The following is a 22662-nucleotide window of genomic DNA, read 5'->3' on the forward strand; positions in this document are numbered from 1 at the left end:
AAAATGGGAGCAATGGCGAAACCTCGAAAGAAAGGGCACTCATGCTTCGTTTTCCCTCCATGGAAGCAAAGAAAGACTTTTGGAAGAAAAGACCAACTCTTAAGAAAACAGGTATCTTTCTCGGAGATGACCTTACCATCTCACAGATCGCTCATATGCAGGAGGTAATGCCAGAGATTAGAGCGGCAAGGGAAAAGGCAAGATTGCCTTTTACCAAGATGGAAGAGTGGTGATATTGGAGCGACGCTCCACATGACAGTGTGAGGCCTACGGGACTGCACTCAAAGTTGCTACCTGGAATTGTAATGGATCTATGCGTCTTGATGTAGGTGCTTTTGAGGAGAGTTTTTCCGGGAGAGACATCATCTTCTACTCTGAGACACATCAGGCCCCTGGGCAGTCTATGCCTCACGTTAGTGGATACAGATGGGAGACAGCCTGTAGACAGGAGACACGATCAGAGCACAGAGGGCGGGGCTCGCGAGGGGTGGCAGTGTTATTCAGGGAGGAGTTGCAGCCATTGATACATATAGCTCGCAGGGATGAGCAAGCTAGGTACATGTGGGTGAGATTGAGAGCAGAGACAGGCAGATATCTTTACATTGCTATTTGCTACTTTCCCCCGAGTACATCAGTATATGCACCACCTAAAGGACAGTCCCCCTTTTTTAATTTGGATGATGACATATGGGAGTTCTCTAGAGATAATGACATTATCATTCTAGGGGACTTCAATGCTAGGACTGCCCATCATCAGACAGTGTTTTATGATACCTCAGAGGAGATGCTGAGAGAGTTGGATGTTGTGGAGACAGGCCTATCTAGACTATCGCAGGATGGGGAATATACTGAGTATGGACGGCACTTGATAGACATGGGGACTGCACATGGATTGGCCATCATCTTGAATGGCCTACAGAGATTTCCCGCTGCGGGAGGTTTCACATGCTTTCCACACAGACATGGAGCCAGCACAGTGGATTATGTCATGGCACAGCCGAGCCTCATCTCTAGTATCCAGGATCTCACTGTTGGGCCCAGACCTGTTGGGGTGGCAGTGGATCATGCTCTTGTGTCGTTGACCATCTCTTTCCAGTTCAGTGTAGCACACAGTCCACGGGCAGCTGCCCCTACTTGCTACACCTTCACGCGGGAGACGGACTCTGTATACATAGATGGGATTTACAGACGCTTGTGCACTGAGGAGCCAGGCAGACCTTTGGAGGTGCTTACAGCAGAGGCATACCCACACACTCAGCCTGAGCAGAGACGCCGTTCTGGGAGCATGCCCCAGAACAGCGGGTATGATGCGGAATGCCGCGAGACTAGAGCTAGACTTCAGAGGTGCTTTTGGGAGACATCACTCACAGGCAGTCACAGATTGACTTCCGACGCCTAGTGCGGCGGAAGAAAAGGGCATTTTTGGCTCGACTAGAGCAAGATCTTTACCAGCTATTCTTGAGTCAGACTCGCATGAGGCGTAGCGTCTCTTTCATGAGCAGTCCCCCCCCTTGCCATTACCTCTACAGAGACTTCGGGCCAGTACGCATCATCTCTATACACAGTTTTTGGACAGCCGCCCCTTCCCACCCCCCGATCCATGCCCACGCACATGTGCTTTTTTCACCGCTGAGATGGTGAGGAAGGCCATTGACAGGATGAGGACTGGGAGAGCATATGATCATGATGGCTTAGTGGCTGAGCATTTCATGCATGCCAGAAATCTACTAGCAGAGCTTCTAGCAGTTATGTTTAACCGTGCCATGTGTGAGGGCCTACCTGATACTTGGAGCCTTTCTACGATTGTACCCATCTTCAAGTCAGGAGACCCTATGGAGCCTGGGAATTATCGCACTATCATGATTGGACACACATTGGCACGGTTGTACGCATCCATTCTTGAGCAACAGCTGAGTAGATGGGCAGAGAGGGCAGGGATACGTGCAGCTGGGCAGGCAGGTTTCAGGAGAGGCTTTTCTACTCTTGACCATATCTTGACACTTAGAGCCATCATTGAGGAGGGCAGATCACATGGGAGACGGATCTATTGTAGCTTTGTGGACTTCCGCAAAGCATTTGACACAATACGCAGAGCTAGATTGATGCGCAGATTACAGGAGATGGGAGTACCCACAGAGCTCATCTGGGGGATCATGGCTTTGTACAGGTCAGTAGTGGGGCATGTACGCACCTCAGAGGGTCTGTCCGCACCGGTTCACTCCACTATTGGTGTGAAGCAGGGCTGCCCGCTCTCTCCTACTCTATTTGGTATGTATGAGGATGAGGTTGCTGACTACATTGAGAGAGATGGTGATAGAGGTGCACAACTGGCAGGGACATGGATTCCACTATTGCTCTATGCTGATGATATTCTGTTGATCTCCGACTCTCCAGAGGGGATGCAACGTCATGCTTTGGACCACTCTCCAGAGTCATGCAGTCCGAGGATCAGAGATGCTTGGGTTTGTTTCTACTCGAGCTGCGCCGACACAGAGAGAGCCTGATGAGAGGAGAGGCTAGCCAGTCTCAGAGACACATCACAGACTTCTTTAGAGCAGACACTGGACACCCGGAGGAGCTACTACCACAACAGAGGTCGTCGCCTCACACCAGAGGCACACTGATCGACCGGGCGACCGAGCTCGAGAGATCCAGACGCCCACGACTGCGGAGGACTACACAGCACCGACGGAGGCTGCATCAGAGGATTCGGATCACTTTGGCCCGACATGCACGACGCCCGGTCAGACTACTGACCATGGAGGAGATTGATGCGATCCGCCAACGACCGATGCTGGATCTCTTGTGATTTAGCTACCCCAGCTAGCTGCTCTGCCCCGTTCACACCTAGCAGTCCAGGATTCCATAGTATATTTGTTTTGTCATTTTGTTACTCTGACTTTGTATCACATCCACCACATTGTAACTTTTTGGTCTCATAGGTCACTTTGGCCTTTTGAAGACGTTAATATAGCATTTCATTTCATATCTATCTCTCTCTCTCTCTCTCTCTCTCTCTCTCTCTCTCTCTCTCTCTCTCTCTCTCTCTCTCTCTCTCTCTCTCTCTCTCTCTCTCTCTAAGTGGCTACCTGCAACTGTAATGGATCTATGCGTCTTGATGTAGGTGCTTTTGAGGATAGCCTTACTGGACGAGACATCATCTTTTACTCTGAGACACACCAGGCCCCTCGGAAATCCATGCCTCACATCAGTGGATACAGGTGGGAGACAGCTTACAGACAGGAGACACGCTCAGAGCACAGAGGGCGGGGCTCGGGGGGAGTGGCAGTGTTATTTAGAGAGGATCGGCAGCCACTGATACATATAGCCCGCAGGGATGAGCAGGCTAGGTACATGTGGGTGAGATTGAAAGCAAAGACAGGCAGATATCTCTACCTAGCTATTTGCTACTTTCCCCCGAGTACATCAGTTTATGCATCACCTAGAGGACAGTCCCCTTTCTCTATTTTGGATGATGACATAAGGGAGTTCTCTAGGGATGGTGAGATTATCACCCTAGGGGACTTCAATGCTAGGACTGCCCATCACCAGGCAGTGTTTTATGATACTTCACAGGAGATTCTAAGAGAGCTGGATGTTGTGGAGACGGGCCTGTCCAGACTATCACACGATATAGAATATACTGAGTATGGGCGACACCTGATAGACATGGGCACTCCACATGGATTGGCCATCTTGAACGGCCTACAGAGATTTCCTGCTGTGGGAGGTTTTACATGCTTCCCACACAGGCATGGAGCCAGCACAGTGGACTATGTCATGGCACAGCCGAATCTCATCTCAAGTATCAAGGATCTCACAGTTGGGCCCAGACTGGTCGGGGTAGCAGTAGATCATGCTCTGGTGTCGATGACCATCTCTTTCCAGTTCAGTGTAGCACACAGGCCACGGGTAGCAGCCCCCTAGTCGCTACACATTCACACGGGAGACGGATTTTGTATACATGGACGGGATCTACAGACGCCTATGAACTGAGGACCCGGGGCGACCTCTGTAGGAGCTAACTACTATACTGACACAGACATTACATGAGGCAGCAGCAGAAGCATACCCACACACCCAGCCTGAGCAGAGCCGCCGATCAGGGAGCATGCCTCAGAACAGCTGGTACGATGAAGAGTGCCGCCAGATACTTCAGAGGGAGGTGCTTTTGGGGGACGTCACTCACAGACAATCACAGATTGACTTCCGACGCCTGGTACGGCAGAAGAACACGGCTTTTTTGGCTCGACTAGAGCAGGATCTATATCCGCTATTCTTGAGTCAGGACACGCGTGAGGTGTGGCGGCTCTGTCATGAGCAGTCCCCCCCCCCCCGCCCCCCCTGCTATTTCCTCCATAGACACATGTGCTTTTTTCACCGCTGAGATGGTGCAGAAAGCTATTGCCAGGATGAGGACTGAGAGAGCATATGATCATGATGGCTTAGTCGCTGAGCATTTCATGCATGCCAAAGACCTACTAGCAGAGCTTCTAGCAGTTATGTTTAACCGTGCCATGTGAGAGGGCCTACCGGACACTTGGAGCCTATCTACAATCGTACCTATCTTCAAGTCAAAAGACCCCATGGAGCCTGGGAATTATCGCACTATTATGATTGGGCACACACTGGCACGGTTGTATGCATCCATTCTTGAGCAACAGCTGAGTAGATGGGCAGAGAGGGAAGGAATGCGTGCAACTCGGCAGGCAGGGTTCAGGAGAGGTTTCTCTACTCTTGACCATATCTTGACACTCAGGGCCATCATCGAGGAAGGTAGATCCCATGGGAGACGGATCTATTGTAGCTTTGAGGACTTCCGCAAAGCTTTTGACACAGTACCCAGAGCTAGATTGATGCGCAGATTACAGGAAATGGGAGTACCCACAGAGCTCATTTGGGGGATCATGGCATTGTACAGATCAGTAGTAGGGCATGTACGCACCCCGGAGGGACTCTCTACACCGGTTCACTCCACTATTGGGGTGAAGCAGGGCTGCCCGCTCTCTCCTACTCTTTTCGGTATGTATGTGGATGACGTTTCTGACTACATTGACAGCGATGGGGATAAAGGTGCAGAGCTGGCAGGGACATGGATTCCACTTTGTTATATGCTGATGATATTGTGTTGATCTCCGAATCCCCAGAGGGAATGCAACGTCAATTGGATGCTTTGCATACGTTTGCCCACGAAAGTGGTCTGTCTGTCAACCTTGGTAAAACCAAGGTTATGGTGTTTATTACCACCCCAGAGTGGATCAGGAGGTCAGCACCTACATTCACATACGGCCAGGAGACTGTGGAGTACACAAACGCTTACACTTACCTTGGAGTGGTTTTTAGCGGACCTACATTCTCACTCAGAAGAGCAGCAGAGACCAGACTGACTAGAGCCCACGCAGCATTGGGTAGACTGAAGAGGATGTGTTCGCAGGTTCAGTTTCAGGAGCCCCGGACGAAGCTCTGGCTCTTTGACACCTTGGTGGCTTCAGCACTGCTCTATGGAACCGAGATATGGGGACCTCCATTGGATCACCACGGGAGGCCGGGTCGCACAGACGGATGGGGGAACATGGAGAAACCTCTCGTCTCTATGATCTCGCAGCTCATTAGAGCCAAGGCATCAATACCACGGGCCATTATCCCAGCAGAGCTAGCGGCCCCCCCACTAGTGGTGGAGCCGCTCACCAGATCAGTCTCCTTCATAAACCGCACATGCGAACTCCCCAGAGACAGATATGCTCGCATGGCACTTGAGTCCTCTTGACAGTTAACCATACAAGGAGATACAACATGCTGGTATGGGAAGATGACATCATGGTTTCAGGCGCATGGGTTCAGCATAGACAGGCTGCCACCATTCCAGTACTCATTGGATGCACCATCTCTCATTCTTACACAGTCGGAGATCACCAAGCTCATCCGCCAAGACCTGACCCAGCTCGACACCAGGAGGACATGGATACAACCATCACAAGAATTGGGAACGAAGACGGCTTTCTACAGAGACCACCTTCTCCAGCTTACGGAAGATGGTTTTGTGACGAGACCCAAATACATGGATACCCATTTGTCTCATGGGATACGATGTGCTATTGGCCAGTTAGGCACATCGTCTCACCAGCTGCGGATTGAAACTGGGAGATACAGCGGAGTACCAGCAGAGGCCAGCACATGCCCCTTGTGTGACATGGAACCTGAGACAGAGCTGCATTATACATGCCGGTGCCCCGTCTACTACGAGATATGAGGCCGCTTCCATTGCTTGTTCAAAGCGGGTTTTGGACCACTCTCAAGAGTAATGGGATACGAAGATCAAAGATGCCTGGGTTTGTTCTTCCTCGAGCTGCGCAAACAGAGAGAGAGCCTGATGAATGGCGAGGCTAGCCAGTCTCAAAGACAGATCACAGACTTCTTCAGAGCAGACACGGGACAACCGCAAGAGCCACTCCCACAGCAGAGCTCCCCCTCGTCTCACACCAGAGGCACACTGATCGACCGAGCGATTGAACTGGGGAAATCCAGGCGCCCACGACTACGAAGGACTACAGAGCATCAACGGAGGCTACGTCAAAAGATTCGGAGCACGCTGGCCAGGCATGCACGACGCCCGGTCAGACTACTAACCATGGAGGAAATTGATGAGATTCACCAAGGACCGATGCTAGATCTTTTGTGATTCAGCTACCCGAACAAGCCGCCCATTTTTGCTTAGTTTTTTGCTTAGCTCACATCGACCAATCTAGGATCCCATCATATATATCTTTGTTTTGTACTGTTGTTAGGTTATTTTGTTACTCTGACTTTGTATCAGATCCACCACCTTCTAACTTTCTGGTCTCATGGGTCACTATGGCCTTTTGAAGACGTTAATATAACATTTCATTTCATTTCATATGTGTGTGTGTGTGTGTGTGTGTGTGTGTGTGTGTGTGTGTGTGTGTTCATTGGCCCCAAAGATTGGCACTCCTTCCGGTATCTTTTTATTGTTTCACCTTTACAAAACTAGTACGAAGGAAAGCGGCCACAGTAGAGGATGATTTGGAGATGCTGCAGAGAGTCCTGGCATTCCCCTCAGAGATCCGTCAAGTCAGCTATCACTTGGCAGCTCCACATCACCCCCGCACGAGATCTAGTGGCCCGTATACTGTCGTAGCTGTCATTGGTTACCAATAAGATCCCCCATCCGAGGCATTAAGGGGAGGTACTCACGGTGTAAGCCAAGGAAACATACCAAAATTGAAAAGTCTGCTTCTTCCAAAGTCCATTCAATTGCAGGGTCATCCCATCAACTGTAAGGTTGAAACCATGGTGCCATCTTCTCAAATACACCCTCAAAGCTCCCTAAGCCCTGAGACTCATCGGAAGTACCTCGCCACCATATTTGGCCCCTCTGGTAGTAACATCGGCCAAGAATCTGCACATCCATAAGCTTGCCAACTTCAGCTAAGCGGGGACCTGCACCAAATCTCGAACCTTCCCGTGATTGGGGTGGGTGTCAACAAGAAGCAGCAGCAGTAAGCGCATCTTTTCTACTCATACTTCCGATGCCGGATCCTCTTAACATTTCCTCGATCCACCTATCTATTCTTTTAAAGGATCAATCCCTCCATTTCATTTAGGTGATTGAACACTTTCATTTCTGATAGAGTCATATCCAGCGTGCCCTAAACAGAGTGCATCAAAGAATTTGTAATGATTTGCTTACCAGACTAGAAAAGTCCATTTCTGCAGAAGGCCAGCATTGGGGGAGGATTACATAGAAAGTGGTGGTTGAAGGAGCAACTTATGTGCATAATTGATTAAAAATGAAAGACTTTCAGAAAGAGGATGCTAAGTTAGTGATTGTACAATATATTCAACAAAACGCTGTTCAAATTGTGACAGCCATGCTGTTTGCTTTCCTCCTCTTTTCTTCCCTTTTACCCATAGTCCCGTTCGAGACACACAGAAGTACCCCTGCAGCATACTTAAAATTTATTCCATTCTTACATGATGGACCTGTGTGTAACTAACAGATTGCTTTCTTGTGTCATGAACTTGTGTGTGATGTAAGACTGAGCACCTAGTACATAAGGCCCTACCCTCAACATGGGCAAGGTGTTTTCAGAATGGACTTGCCGAGCAGGAATCTCAAGCTCCAGGGATATGCTTCGCATCTGCAAAAGATTTTGGCATATCAACTGACAATATGGAGTCCTAATAAAAATTCTTCTAAGAAAGTTTGCTAACCCCCTAGTGAGAAGTTACCGGTTCTTGCAACAAAGGCACAAGATCCTGACCAGCGCCAGTGTAACGCAGAACAGCTACAAGCATGTTAGGTGAATTTGGAAAGAAATCCATGTGTCGAAGCTGCCGGCACAGGGAATCTACAATATAGTCAGTGCTTGCCACAATCAATGCCCTTACCTGCAAAAGTTAATTGTAGGTATCACACTAGAGCAGTGCTGCACAGAACTTAAAATTGGCAGATAATGCCTTCTAACAAGAGCTCACCGAAGGGTAGCCACAGGCAGAGGAAACTATATGCACGATCAGGCCGGCAGTGCTGCTGACAGAGGGGTCTGCACAACCAAGTCTTTCAAGAAGGAGATACAACACAGATCCCAAAAATCCTTGCTCTTCAAAAAGCTTGCCAATAGACACCGCTAGGACACCTATGCCTTCCAAAATAACCTGAGTCAACCCCAAACAGAAGCAATGAAAGGTCATAATGTGTCCATTTCAAAACGTTAAATGCACTCATGATCTTACCTGCTGAAGAAACGCATTATCCTTTAAAGCATGCAGCTTTGCTGGCAAAAAGTCATCATTCACGAGCAATGCTGCATCTGTTGGCGGCTTCCAGAGAGCATCACCAGTAAACTCATGGAGGACAGTGCCTATGCGATCCACTAACATTTCACCAGAGAGACCCAGAGCTAAATCTTCCCAAGGAGACTGATTATAAGAACCACCAATGTCTTCTCCGCCGACAGCATCAAAATGTTCAACCATATTTGAAGATATTTTGGTCTTATGTTGATGGCGAAACATTGTAAATGGCAAAGGGGAAGCATGGACCCACAGACCTGAAGCTCCAAAAAACACTTCATTCAGCACAGCAATGGACGCTGCTGCTCTCCGCTGCCACTGCCCAGCAAACTGATCTCTGTATCTGTCTCCTTGAAGATCAAGAGGCATGCATCGAAGAGGAGCCACTAATTCTTCAGTAAGTACAAAGAGATTTCTTGAGTCTCCAGAACCTGCAAACATTTCAGATGGTAACTTTGCATTTTCCAAGAGAGCCTTCCATACACAGCAAAAAGAAAAAAAACTGCCTCTTGCCAAGCTGCGAAGCAAGCCAGGCTGCTTAAGCACAACCTTGAAAGATACAGAAGTGCCATTTCTCAGGTCATTAATATTCTGATTTTATTCAAGGATATTTTAATAGCAGTTTTCAGGCTATGCCAAGGTGCTGCAAAGTTTTCACGCAATATATAATTTGATGCATTTACGAAATTCTCAATAAAAGATCTCCATCTGGGAAGCTGCTCAAAAGGCGGCAGCAGATCCCTGACAGGATGTGAACAAAGGGTCCCTTTGGAACATGTACACAGGACTCTACTTCCTTAGCAGCCTGATTACTTTAAAGTGTTATCAAGGCATTTATCTGTAACAGTGCCCGGTCTATGTGCTTCTGTCAAGGTAACCATACTCTGTTAACAATATATTACCTAGCATGGAAGAAAGTCCAACTAGTCGGAGAACGCCTGCAAGCTCGGTGTAGAACTGACATCCACCATATTCACGAAACCATGGTGGTAATCGAGGTAACTGATGCAATATTGAATCCTGAGCCATGGTAACAGCAGGCAGATCTTCTGAAAAGCTTAGGTCAGAAGGCATGTTTGTACATGCACCTGCCACCACGGTTTTTTTTCCTGGTTGAGCAGCACTTCCGTCATCAACTTCAACAATTCTTACCGGGCTTTTGTCTTTGGCATTAAGCTTCTGGAGAGTGCCTACAAATGCAAGATTGAAGCTGAAACACTGAGTCATAACAGCAACAAACTGTGTGGTTGCAGCCTGTAGTTTTGCAAAAGAGAAAGTCGAATCAGATAATTCATCTTTACAATGCAGGTGAAAGCTTTCTTTTTGCATGCACCAGCAATGGGATATTGATAAGCATAGAAAAGCTACAATAGGTGGCAGGCTGTAGAGCGACGACATACTGGAGAGTGGAAGATGCATTCAGAAACAGCACTTGGTCCTCCGAAAAACATGGCAGCCAGCAACTGTCGGGACAGGAAAGAGCATAGATTATTATCGCCTGAATACAATGCCTTCGGAAGCCTATCTAGTAACCTGCAAGATCCATCCTAGCATTACATGAATGTCTACATGAGCAGATATAGAAACAGTTATACTTGCAGTATACAGACACTCCCTCAAAGATGTCAGCCCATGTACTTGTACACACCTGCAGATAATCTGCCTGAGACCACTCTTTACATCCCTCAAAACACCATTCTGTCCATGTTGCTGCACAGTCAAAGATGCAAGAAATGTATGTGCAGCAGAAGCAACATGTGGCCAATCATCACATGCCATTGCCAAAAGGCTCTCCTGGTTTAAAGACAAAACAAGTTAAACTGATCCTCTCCCAAACAAGACTGCTAAATCCGATGTAAATTTAAGAAAACAGTAAATACGTACCAGAAGAGTTGGCATGAAACCCTCTAGAGAACGTCGACAAGTTGAAATTAGTAAGACAGCACTCTCCACAACTGCAAGCCTAACAGATGGTGCAGAATGGCAACACAGCTGCACATACACTGAACACCATTAGAACCATGTTCTGCCCTACTTTGCAAAGCTAATCCAAAACACTCAAACGATTGTAAACATACTGATGGAAAACAAAGGGCAAGTAAAGTCCTTATTTGTTGCACAGTAAAGCCCATCCAGGTTTTGCTTCTCTCCACACGGAACTTCTGTGATCCCTCACTGTCTGCTAATAAATTTTGAGCAGTATTACCACTGGACGCAGCTAAAATATTTTTATTATCAGTTGCAGCTGAATCCAAAAGCGTATTCTTGCTTTCCTCCAAACCATGTGAACCTTTCCGAAGAGTTGTCAATGCTGCCTCAATGGAGATATTTCCTTCCGAAGTAGAAGTATGGGCATGTGGCCCAGTTAGCAGTGGGCTTACTTCTAAGACAGTTCTATTTCTGTCATCAGCAAGAACGAGCACAAGGAGCTCTGAAAGAGCTCTAACAGACTGTTCTGCTGCTTTAGAGCTTCCAGCCGCACCAGTAGGATAAGTAAGTTCTGAGACACCAGCGTTCAATTTCTTTGAGCTCTGCAATGATTTCACAAGACGACTAGCGACACCAGGTAAGAAGAAAGCTAGCGCATCTGCAGCACCAACCTGCAGTTGAAAAAAGTCAGATAATGCCCATTCATGAGTTCCAAAATCTCAATCATGGACCAAGAGAAAAGAAGTCACAATTTTCCCAATAAGGAAACCTTGAGCATTAAGATACGAAGAGCCAGGAGAGCATCAATCCGCAGGTTGGCGCTGCCAATTCTTCCTTTTGAAGCTTCACTTTCTGAAATCTACGAGAATAACCAATCAATAAAACATGCAATGTTCCAGAGTAAGAAGCATATTACACACAAGAAAAGTTTGATAAGAATCATATAACACAGAACAAAAGTTTGAAAAGGAAAAATGATTCATTCAAACAATTACTCCACGAGAGAAAAAAACACCCCCAATTTGAAAAGGGTTAAAGAAATTCAAACCTGCAGAAACAGAGAGAGCAAATGGCCAACTGGAGCTGACATCTTCTCTGATTGTAAAAACTCGATAGGACAGTCTTCACATGATTCCCCCATCTCCTCTTCAACTTGTCCTTCTGATGTGTTCTGTGATAAGAAGCTAAGTGTAGAAACTATGTCCACTTTGAGAGATCCTTCATTGGAGATAATGCTATTACGCAAGGCACTTAACTTACATCCACAGAAAGACCTTCCACATGATTGTAATCCACTGAACATTATCTTAAGACATTTCACGGCTGCATGACGAAATTCCTCCGATGCCTCATCTGATGATAGCATTGCAGCTGCAGTCAACTTTCTCAGCAGCACACTCAACTGCAGAAACAAACTGTAAAATAAGTGCCCTTTCCAGAACAAACTAATTGCAAAAATGATAAGCTGAGCTGAAAAGGATAAATTTCTTAGGCAGCCTTTAAGCAAAACAGGACTATAATGAATGCCAGAGCACAAGTAATATCCAAATCTGATCCCGTGTGGACACTGCTGAAGAGAGCATCGAAGAGCATTAAGAACAAGCTACAGCCCTTTCTTTCAAGTTCAATCAGTATTATGTAGCTCCTTCCTTGCCAACAGTTAGATTACCTATACATTTATCATACTTCCAGAAAGCTAGGATTTGCAGCTGGTTGAAACAAGCTGATCCATTAAATGTGAGACAATTATTTAGACAGACACTGTAAGACAACTTACAAGTAGCTGAATACACTTCAGTGAACAGATCCAGTTATACAAAGTATATGCACACAAGTGATTGATAAGAAAGCTAGGATTTACGACTGGTTGAAACAAGCTGATCCACTAAACGTGAGACATTTATTTAGACAGAGACCCTGTAAGACAACTTACAACTAGCTGAATATACTTCAGCAAACAGATCCAGTTATACTAAGTATGTGCATGTATGCACACGTGTATCTACATAGACAAACATGTATGCACACATCTATCTGCATATCAACACAGACACACACATCAGTGCTTTAAAATAAGTACATAGAGCATGCCCAAAAACTTAGCTAAGAAAAACGAGGTGCTTTTGGGGCTCAGAAAGAAAGAAATAAAGCAAGCAAGATATTATAACGTCTCAGAAAAGAAAGAAAGAAATAAAGCAAGCAAGATATGATAACGTCTCAGAAAAGGAAACCAAAAAACAAAAAGCAAGAGAGAGAAAATCTTTATAGAGGGAGAGAGAAGGAAATGAAATGAAATGAAGTGTTATATTAAAAGTCTTCAAAAGGCCAAAATGACCTATGAGACCAAACTGATACAATCCTAGCGGATCTAATACAATGTCTGGGTACAAAATAAAATGAAGTTAAATAGAAGCTAAAAGCTAAAAGGAACATCAGTGTCCGAGGATGTCCAGCATCGCGCATTGTCCGAGGATGTACTGCACCGGTCGCTAAAGTATATCGTCAATGTCTGCACTGGTAAATAGTCGTACAGAACGTCTCCCATGCCGTGCTAGATTAGTCCCAATCCTCTTGATGTAACCTCCGTCGATGTCGTGGTGGCCCTTGTAGAAGTGGGCGTCTAACTGTCACAAGCTCAATGGCTCATATACCTCTGGTATGGGTGGACTTTGAAGTCTGTTGTCAAGCTTGCTCATCTGACTGCTGAGTCTCTGCTCTAAAGAAATCAATGATTTCCCTCTGTTGAATGTCTCTCACTATCTAATCTCTTGAGGAGACTCTCCTTGTGTCTGTGCAGCTCTAGCAAAACCAACCCGAGGCGTCTCTGATCTTGATATTCCATGGCTCTATCCAGTGGTGCAAAGCCTTCTCCGATACCAAAGGCACTTCTTCGCGATGGAACTGGCCTACTTGGTCCTTACAACATCTGGTGCACTTGGGACAGCCATGGGAATCATTGACAGACGAAATCTGCAGCAGCATGAGAGAGACCTGGTGCCGTGCTTTTTCTCTTCCAAAAACCCCCCTAGAACTTGGCACCAGCATGCTTTTATAGACACCAGGAACTAGCCTGAATAGGAGAAGGTTGGCCAGGAAAAAATAGAGGAGCAGGGGGCGTCTAGAGAGAGAGGGAGCTATTGGCGTGCTGTCCATGCCAGAAAAAGAGAGAGAAGGGACACCAGGGACTAGCCTGAATAGGAGAAGGTTGGCCAGGCAAAAATAGAGGAGCAGGGGGTGCCTAGAGAGAGAAGGAGCTATTGGCTTGCTGTCCATGCCAGAAAAAGAGAGAGAAGAGTCGTTAACTGCCAAAGATAGCCAAGAAGAGGGGCACCAGCTTTTTGACCTCTAATTTTGCAGATGGTTGCCCACTTATTAAGTGGGTGGCCAGCCAATCTTTAAAAATGGTATGAACCACCTCAAAAATCAATAAGACCTTATAAGCTGAAAACAATGGTGACACAATCACAACCTAGGTCTCCGTGGATGCAGTCTCATGCACAGATGTGATGCGAACATAGACTCCTTACGGGGAAGCATTTTCTTTCCCAAAAAGCAACTCGCTTTCTCAGAAAACAAATGCATTTCCTCAAATTCTCCTCTAACCCATCTTCATTCAAGTGCTTGCCTCATTTCTTGTGCACAATGCTAACTCAGTTTGATGCTCCGATCACCCACCCTGTGACGCATCACAAATACCCATCACCTAGTCCTTTCTCACTGAACTTATGAGACAACTCCTTTGCAATGCTTTATGTCACCCATCCCATGACACATCAAAGATGTCTGTTTCGGATGGTCGGATACTTCTTGATGCTCTATGTCACCGGGTTTTCTCGCTTGAGACATCAGGAAAAATAATTCTAAACGATTATTGGATTTGTAAGTGAGAGGGTTTCCTCGCTTGAGACATTCGAGTACAGATATTTTTAGTGCGTCATTCAAAGAAATGACGGGAGCACTGCAAACGGGAATATTTGTAGGGCCACCAAAAATAGGTACTTCTGGTGCGACACAACGGATGCCTCACTTATAAATCCAAAAATTCATTTAGAATTATATTTCCCTCACATACGGCTAATTTAGCAACACTATTACCCATTTGATGTGACACATCGGAAGTACCCGTCCTTGGTGGCCCTACAGATATTCCCGCTCACAGTGCTCCCGTCATTTCTTGGAATGACACAATAGAAATATTAGTACTCAAATGTCTCAAACGCGAAAAACCCTCACTTATGAATCCAATAATTCATTTAGAATTATATTTCTTGATGTCTCAAGCGAGAAAGCCCTCACTTATAAATCTAATAATTATTTCCTTCAGATAAAGCTTATTTAGCGACACTCACTTTGGTCATGTTCCCCATTGATACTTTGCACCATCTTGTTTCCGGGGATATGGTTATTGAATTGCTCAAGCTTCACAAGCTTCACCATGTTTTCTCTTCATGTGCGAGAGGCAAACAATACAGGAACTCATTTCTGAAGGAGGCCACTTACTATCACAAGACGGGCACCACGTGCCAATAGAAAAGAACAGACTAAACAGACTTTAACACTTCAATAACTATTAACAACTGAAATTGAAAGAGAGAGAGCACATGCAACACGGAGTGGCAGAATTCCACCCCAGAGAGTATTGGCCCCAAACCTTGGCGCCCCTTTCGGTATTTCTTTATATTACTTGAACTCAGTACAATGCCAGTACTCGCGCTCTACACCTTCTCACTGAAGCATGCTAGAGACTGAGCCCTCTGCACTTATTTAAGGGCCCTTGGCCTTGAAAAGCAGTTTACATGAAAAGCCTTCAAACTTAAAAGCAACTGGCCCAAAAGCAGATGCCCACAAGCTACCAGCGTAAAAGCAGAATTGCGTAGTGGATTGACATGTCGGCAATTTGTGACACTTACCGTGCCTCTCATACTCTGGAGTTGGTTCATGCTGATCTTGCAGGTCCTACAGAGGTTGATTCACTATACTTCGAGATTCTAGACTCTCAAATTCTATGTTCATGAGCAGGTTTCTACTCATCATGTGACTCCTAGTTCAAAGTGGGTGAATTATGCTCTTATGTCACAGGTGGATAAACCATATTCTATTGAGGAGGATACGTCTCACTCTGGACAGATGAGATGTCTTCTATTGAGGAAAATGTTACTTTGGAGTATTTAACACTTGGATATTCAAAGGAGATCTTCATGAGGACCAACCCCAGGTTTTTTAAAGCATCTTGCCATTTCAGCTTCATCCCGTACCGCTATTTATACACACTCTGAGAGTGCTATTGCTTTGGCATATAGGCCTATTGTTCGTGGCTCGACTAAACACATTGATGTTCATTAACAATTTGTTCGGGATATATTGAGGATTGTCGCATCAGCTCAGAGTATTTCCCACCACTAACAATCTTGCAAATCTTCTCACCAAGTCTCTATCTAGACCTCGACCGGGTTATCTTCTTCAACAATGTGGGTTGGATCACCCATCTGGCGCTGAAGAGGTGTCGTAACCAAATGGTGGCACTCTAGGTTGCAGAGCATGTTTGTAAGACCAAATTTGGTCCTACAATGCAATTTAGTCCATTCTAGTCCATTTTTATTGTCCTTGACCTTTTATTAATCAATTGACCCAAAAATATATCCCTTGGCTATGTAATGATTGATCACCACAATAAGACATTATCATACATATGAAAATCTCAAAAAGCGATACATCTACAAAAGAATGCAACAATACTTTGCAAACATGGCTAGGGTTCTTACAAACGCTTATTGCCTTTGCAATGCTACAGTAAAAGCTTCTTGCATTTAAAATCTGCATACAGGAGAGCAAAAATACAACCAAGAAAACACAAAAAAATACAACGAACCTGAGAAGTCATTGTTATAGGACATCGAAGCAAGAGCTCTTCTATACAACCTAAAACCCCTTCAGCAATTTTATCAGCAATGTGGAGGTCTGGTGGCTGCTTGGAGATGGGTGGCAATATAGGTTGTATGGTATTTGCTTCCTTTGAAGATCTCTGTGATCTACTCGCAATTGATGCATCCAACAGTAGCTGAAGAGGGAAAAGAACATACCTGCACAAAATTTGTTCAACCAATTCAAAAAGTAAAATGAAAAACGACTGTTGAGGAAGAGTTTCCAAAACACCAAGAAAGTCTGCAGCAATTCAAATGCTCTACACCCCTTTGAAAAAGGCCACCTGATTTCAATAACCAAGAGTTTTGCATGAACATAAAAGTAGCCCTTCAATGATAAGAGCCAAACACAAGAATCATCTATGACACTATCCATAAACCACTAGATTTTGATAACCCAAGACTCTTGCAAGAACATAGAAGCATCTATTAACATTTTCAACGTGAAAACAAGCCTTTTCTAGACTTCAAGATTTTCATCTCGTGAGAAATCGAGTAAACAAAAATACACCTAGTCAATGAATCAAGAAAAGCCCAAATTCAGATATAAAGGTAAGTTATCGGCTAATGCTAGCCATCAAAAGACTGTATAACTACCAGCATTCATCAGCTCCTCTAGGGCCTATAACCAACTTGAGCTATGGCAAAAAGGGTGTAAATGATGCGCTACCAAATCTGGAGGCAAATATTTTGAACAACACATTGACTATAACTTGAATATCAAACAAAAAAGAGACGAGCGTATAAGGGATCTGATTAAGGGAGAGTGAAAACTTGCTGACATGGCAAACAAGATAATTTTCCATACCACCACATGGAATACGTATGAAGTTTTGCAAGTTCTCTTTCCTTTCATCCATACCAGGGGACATTGCCCCCTGTAAAGTCACTTAAAAGTGCAAGTAGCTGGCCAACATAAAAAGGGCTGCAGCCCAATACATTAAAAATCCATTGAATCTGGGCTCCTCTGCTCCAGCAGCGGTTGATTTCGATGCCGATCTGAAAGGCTTCCGTGCACACAATGATGAGCGCGAAGCGGTGTGTGCAAGTGATAGAGCACGCGAGGAAGTGCAGGGTGTGTGCAGAGAGGGGTGGCGATAGCCTGCAGGAGAGAGGGCGCTAGCAGAACGAAGAGGGAGAGAAATGAAATGTTATATTAACGTCTTCAAAAGGCCAGAATGACCTATGAGACCAAACTGATACAAAAGTGGTGAATCTGTTACAATGTCTGGATACCTTAGTACTAAAGTAGTAAGAGTGAAAAGTGTGAAAATAAATGTGAAAAACTAAATACAAAGTATTAAATAAACTTCTTATGAGCCTTCTGGGTGTCTGGCTAGAATGCTTCTAATCCTTTGTTGTAGTCTCCTCCGGTGAAGTGTGCTTCTGCATCTCGGTCGTGGTCGTCTCGATTTCCTAAGCTCAATCGCCCTGTCAATGAGGGTGCCTTTGGTATGAACGTGGGTACTCCTTTGTGCTGGCTGCTGGCCTCTTGCTTCTCCTTCCACTCCTGCTTCTCTCGATCCGAAGAAATCTGTGATCTGCCTCTGAGGCTGGAGTGCTCTTTGTCTTCTCATTAGATTATCCCTGTGCCGATGTAGTTCCAGTAGGTACAAGCCTAAGCATCTTTGATCTTGGTATTGCATGACTCTATCAAGAGGTCCAAAGCCTTCTTTAAATAGCCAATGGAAGCGCCCACGTATCTCATAGTATACGGTGCAGTGGCATATGTAGTGTAATTCTGTCTCCGGCTCCATTCCGCATAACTTGCAAATTCTGCTCTCAGATGGGATTCCCCTAAATCTGCCAAATTCAATTTCCAACTGGTGTGAGGATGTACGAATCTGACCAATAGCACATCTCAAACCATGAGACAGGTGGGTATCCATGTAGCTCGGGCGAATCACAAATCCATCTTCAGATAGCTGTAGGAAATTTTCTTTGTAGTCGGCCATCTTCGTGCCCAATTCTTGTGTAGGGTCTACCCATGTCCTCTTAGTATCCAACTGTATAAGATCCTGACAGATGATTTTATTAATCTCCGTTCGTTGCCAATGATGGAGCCTCAAGAGAGTATTGGAAGGGGAGTAATCTTTCCATACTGAACCCGTGTCTCTGAAACGACGAGGACAGTTGCGCATAGGCCGCAGAGGCTCTGGACAATCTAGCATCCGCTGCTTTCTTAAGAGTAAACTTCGGTCCTGCAAATACCACACCCAGGTATGTGTATGCATCTGTGTACTCTACTGTATCCTGGCCATATGCAAATGTAGGTGCCGATCTCCTAACCCACTGCGGTGTGGTGTTAAACACCATAACTTTGGTTTTACCCAAGTTTATCGACAGTCCACTGTCCTCCGCGAATTTATGTAATGCATCTAGCTGCCTCTGCATTCCATCTAGTGATTCTGCTATCAACACAATATCATCTGCATACAACAACAAAGGGATCCATGAACCTGCAATTTGAGCACCTCTGTCACCCTCTCTATCAATGTAATCTGATACCTCATCTATGTACATACCAAATAAAGTAGGGGACAGTGGGCATCCCTGCTTTACTCCAAAGGTGGAATGAACAATGTCGAAATCCCCTTCTGGAGTACGTGCATAACCAGTTACTGACCCGTATAAGGCCATGATCCCCCAAATAGTCTCTTTGGGGACCCCTAACTCTTGCATCCTGCGCATCAATCTGGCCCTTGGTACTGTATCAAAAGCTTTCCGGAAATCCACAAAGCAACAATACATCCTTCTCCCGCTTGCTCTTCCTTCCTCAATAATGGCTCTGAGCGTAAGAATATGGTCTAAAGTGGAATATCCTCTCCTGAATCGAGCTTATCCTGTTGCCCTTATGCCCTCATTCTCTGCCCATCTACTCAATTTTTGTTCAAGAATGGATGCGTACAGTCGGGTCAATGTGAGACCTACCACAATGGTACGGTAGTTCCCGGGTATCATAGGATCCCCCGACTTGAAAATAGGTACGATAGTAGATAATTTCCAAGATTCAGGTAATCCTTCGCACATGACCCTATTAAACAGACGAGCAAGGACTTCTAAAAGTAGATCCCTTGCATGGATCAGATGTTCTGCTACTAAACCATCATGCTCATGTGCTCTTCTTGTCTTCATCTTATCAATGGCTTTTTTCACCATTTCCGCAGTAAAGAAAGTACTAGTAGCAGGGCATGGCTCTAGCGATCTGGTAATGGAGGCTGTCCAGATACCATATATAATGATGTTACATATTGACCCCAAATCTCAGGAGAAGTAATCGTCGGAGGCGGTGAGTGCTCGTGAAATAAGCGCAAGGCCTCATGTGAATCCTGACTCAAGAAGAGCTGATATAAATCCTTCTCCAGTTTGGCTAAAAATGCCCTTTTCTTGCGACGTACTATACGTCGAAGAGCAATCCGAGACTGCTTATATGTGATGATCCCAAGTGTAAGCTCTTTCTGGACCTGGGTTCTCGTCTCTCTGCATTCCTCGTCATACCAACTGTTTTGAGGCATGTTCCCAGATCCTCTCTTCAGATCAGGTTGAGTATGTGGGTATGCCTCTTGTGCTGCTCCATGTAGTATCTCTGTTAACTGAGAAGTAATCTCCTCTACAGTACATACTGGCTCGGCTGCCCACATCCTATTATAGATCTTTGCCACATAGACTTAATCAGTCTCTGGCGTGAAAGTATATCTTGTGCGTGTCTTCTTCCTTTGTACTTGAGAGGCATTGTATTGGAAGGAGATTGATAAGGTCAAGAGAGCATGATCCACTGGAATCCCAACCGGTCTGGGTCCCACCTTAAAGTCCTCGATACTAAAAATAAAGCTTGGTGAAGTCATGACATAATCCACTGTACTGGCCCCATGCCTGTGTGGGAAGCATGTGAATCCCCCAAATAAAGGGAAATTCTGTAGACCATTAAGTATGGCCAAACCATGTATAGTTGCCATCTCCATGAGATGTCTCCCATATTCAGTGTGTTCTTTATCCTGTGAGTTTCTAGTAAGCCCCCTCTGTGATAAATCCACTTCACGTTAGATGGGGGAATAAGTGAGTGAGTTGTGAAATAACTCACATTCCCTTTATTATAATGTATAGGACCAATTTAATGTTAGTGGCCAAGTTCAATGTGAACTTGGCCAAAGGTTAATAATCTTTAAAACTATACACAAAGGGGGCCATTTGGTCCTTTAACCCAACAACCTCCAACTTAAAGGCATAAATGGCGCCTTTAAGCTACATGACTCCCACCATCTCTATACATAGATGATGTTGTGCTTTGGATAAGCACTTAGTGAGAGCATCTGCTCGATTTTGTGATGTATGGACCTTAACCAATGTAATAAGGCCATCCTCAAGCACTTCTCGTATGAAGTGATACCGCACATCAATATGCTTTGTGCGTGCATGAAACATGGCATTCTTTGCCAGGCATATGGCACTTTGGCTATCACAACCAAGCATAGGTGCCTTGGCAGGCAAACCAAACTCACTGCATAGGCGTGCTAACCAACTAGCTTCTTTACAAGCTTCAGTGGCTGAAATATATTCAGCCTCTATCGTAGACAATGCAACAATCTTTTGCAATCTAGAACACCATGAAATAGCACCTCCCGCAAGAGTAAATACATAGCCACTTGTGGATTTCCGTGTATCCACATCACCAGCCATGTCAGAGTCACAAAATCCCTTTAACTCCAATGGTCCTTTACCATAGAAGAGGCATTTGTTTTTAGTCCCTTTCAAGTACCTCATAATGGACTTCATTGCATCCCAATGCAACCTGCCTGGGTTAGCCATAAACCGGCTCACAACTCCCACTCCATGGGCTATGTCAGGCCTAGTAGCAACCATAGCATACATAAGTGAAGCGTAAGGCATACTTTGCATGTCATTGGCTTCTTCCTTTGACTTAGGACAATCATCCTTGGAGATTTTGACATATCGCTGTAATGGCACACCAAGAGGCTTTGCTTCAGCCATGTTAAATCTTTCTAACACCTTTTCAATGTACTTTTCTTGAGACAAATACAATAGGCGCTTGTCGCTTTGCCTTGTAACACGCACTCCAAGCATATGTTCAGCTGCCCCAAGGTCTTTCATTGAAAATGCAGATTTCAACTACCCTTTTAAGAGCATCAACAGTGCTTCTTTCTTTGCAGCTATCAACATGTCATCTACATAGAGCACAAGAATGATAGGGCTGTCATCCTCATCACGTTTGGTATACAAACAATGGTCTGCATGGCTTCTTTTGTAACCATGTTTAAGCATGAAGCGGGATCAAACTTCTTGTACCACTGTCTACATGATTGTTTCAACCCATACAAGCTTCTATTGAGCATACATACCAAATGTTCCTTGCCAGGAATAACAAAACCCTCGGGTTGCCTCATGTCACAAACGGGAGCGCATAACAATATAAAATACATTCGGATAAATAGGATTTATCACTTATTACTGAAGCCAGAGGATATAGAGAGAAATAAATAGAGAGAGAGATAGAGAGCGAGAAGATCGACACAGTACTGGGGACCAGAAGATAGGCTGGTCCCCCCCCCCGTAATAGTATCTTTATTACTGAGGAGAAGTCTATACAAGCACTTGAACCGAACGTATTACCACGTTCGTTCTAGAATAAGACTTGATGGTTCCCGGAAGCCTCAACTTCCGATTCCTAGGGCAAAACCCTATTCCAAGGAACTTCCGTTCCTTATTTCAATTCCTCGAGAATCAAGGTTCTCGCCTCTGGATCTCACCTTCCAGACTCAGGGCATGGCATCCCTGCAACTCTCTTTCCAGAGTCCTCTTCCCGTAGAACAACTCTGCTTTCCCGGGCACGAAGTCCTTACTTGGGAATCCCAACTTCCATATCACAACTTGAGAGACTACCTCTCTCCGATCCATGGATCTACTTCCCAAACTCGGGTACGAAACCCTTGGGCTGATCTGGCTCTAGTTCCTCGGAGCGCTTTTCTCCTGCAGAGGCTCA

The 22662-nt window shown here is 45.3% G+C and overlaps 1 protein-coding gene across 3 annotated transcripts in view; it reads right to left on the reverse strand.

Moving 5' to 3' along the window:
• LOC147442098 (ARM repeat superfamily protein) overlaps window positions 1–22662 on the reverse strand; it is a 109987-nt gene that overhangs the window by 47933 nt on the left and 39392 nt on the right. The window contains exons 2-15 of one of the 3 annotated variants that reach the window (XM_086528395.1): window positions 16613–16823; window positions 12004–12145; window positions 11792–11927; window positions 11513–11602; window positions 10893–11414; window positions 10699–10806; window positions 10463–10608; window positions 10215–10347; window positions 9717–10068; window positions 8755–9245; window positions 8497–8676; window positions 8251–8409; window positions 8085–8159; window positions 7852–7959 (exon numbers count right to left, since the gene is read on the reverse strand). In XM_086528395.1, coding sequence (XP_086384521.1) covers window positions 7852–7959; window positions 8085–8159; window positions 8251–8409; window positions 8497–8676; window positions 8755–9245; window positions 9717–10068; window positions 10215–10347; window positions 10463–10608; window positions 10699–10806; window positions 10893–11414; window positions 11513–11602; window positions 11792–11927; window positions 12004–12026 — 2523 coding nt within the window. In that variant the 5' untranslated portion in view covers window positions 12027–12145; window positions 16613–16823. Of the gene's footprint in view, window positions 1–7851; window positions 7960–8084; window positions 8160–8250; window positions 8410–8496; window positions 8677–8754; window positions 9246–9716; window positions 10069–10214; window positions 10348–10462; window positions 10609–10698; window positions 10807–10892; window positions 11415–11512; window positions 11603–11791; window positions 12146–16612; window positions 16824–22662 lie in introns of those variants that run through there. The other 2 variants (XM_086528396.1, XM_086528394.1) reach the window with 2 other exon arrangements.

The sequence above is a fragment of the Adiantum capillus-veneris genome, chromosome 14 (genome assembly GCF_014529385.1).
Source record: "Adiantum capillus-veneris isolate H3 chromosome 14, ASM1452938v2, whole genome shotgun sequence".
Lineage (NCBI taxonomy): Eukaryota > Viridiplantae > Streptophyta > Polypodiopsida > Polypodiales > Pteridaceae > Adiantum > Adiantum capillus-veneris.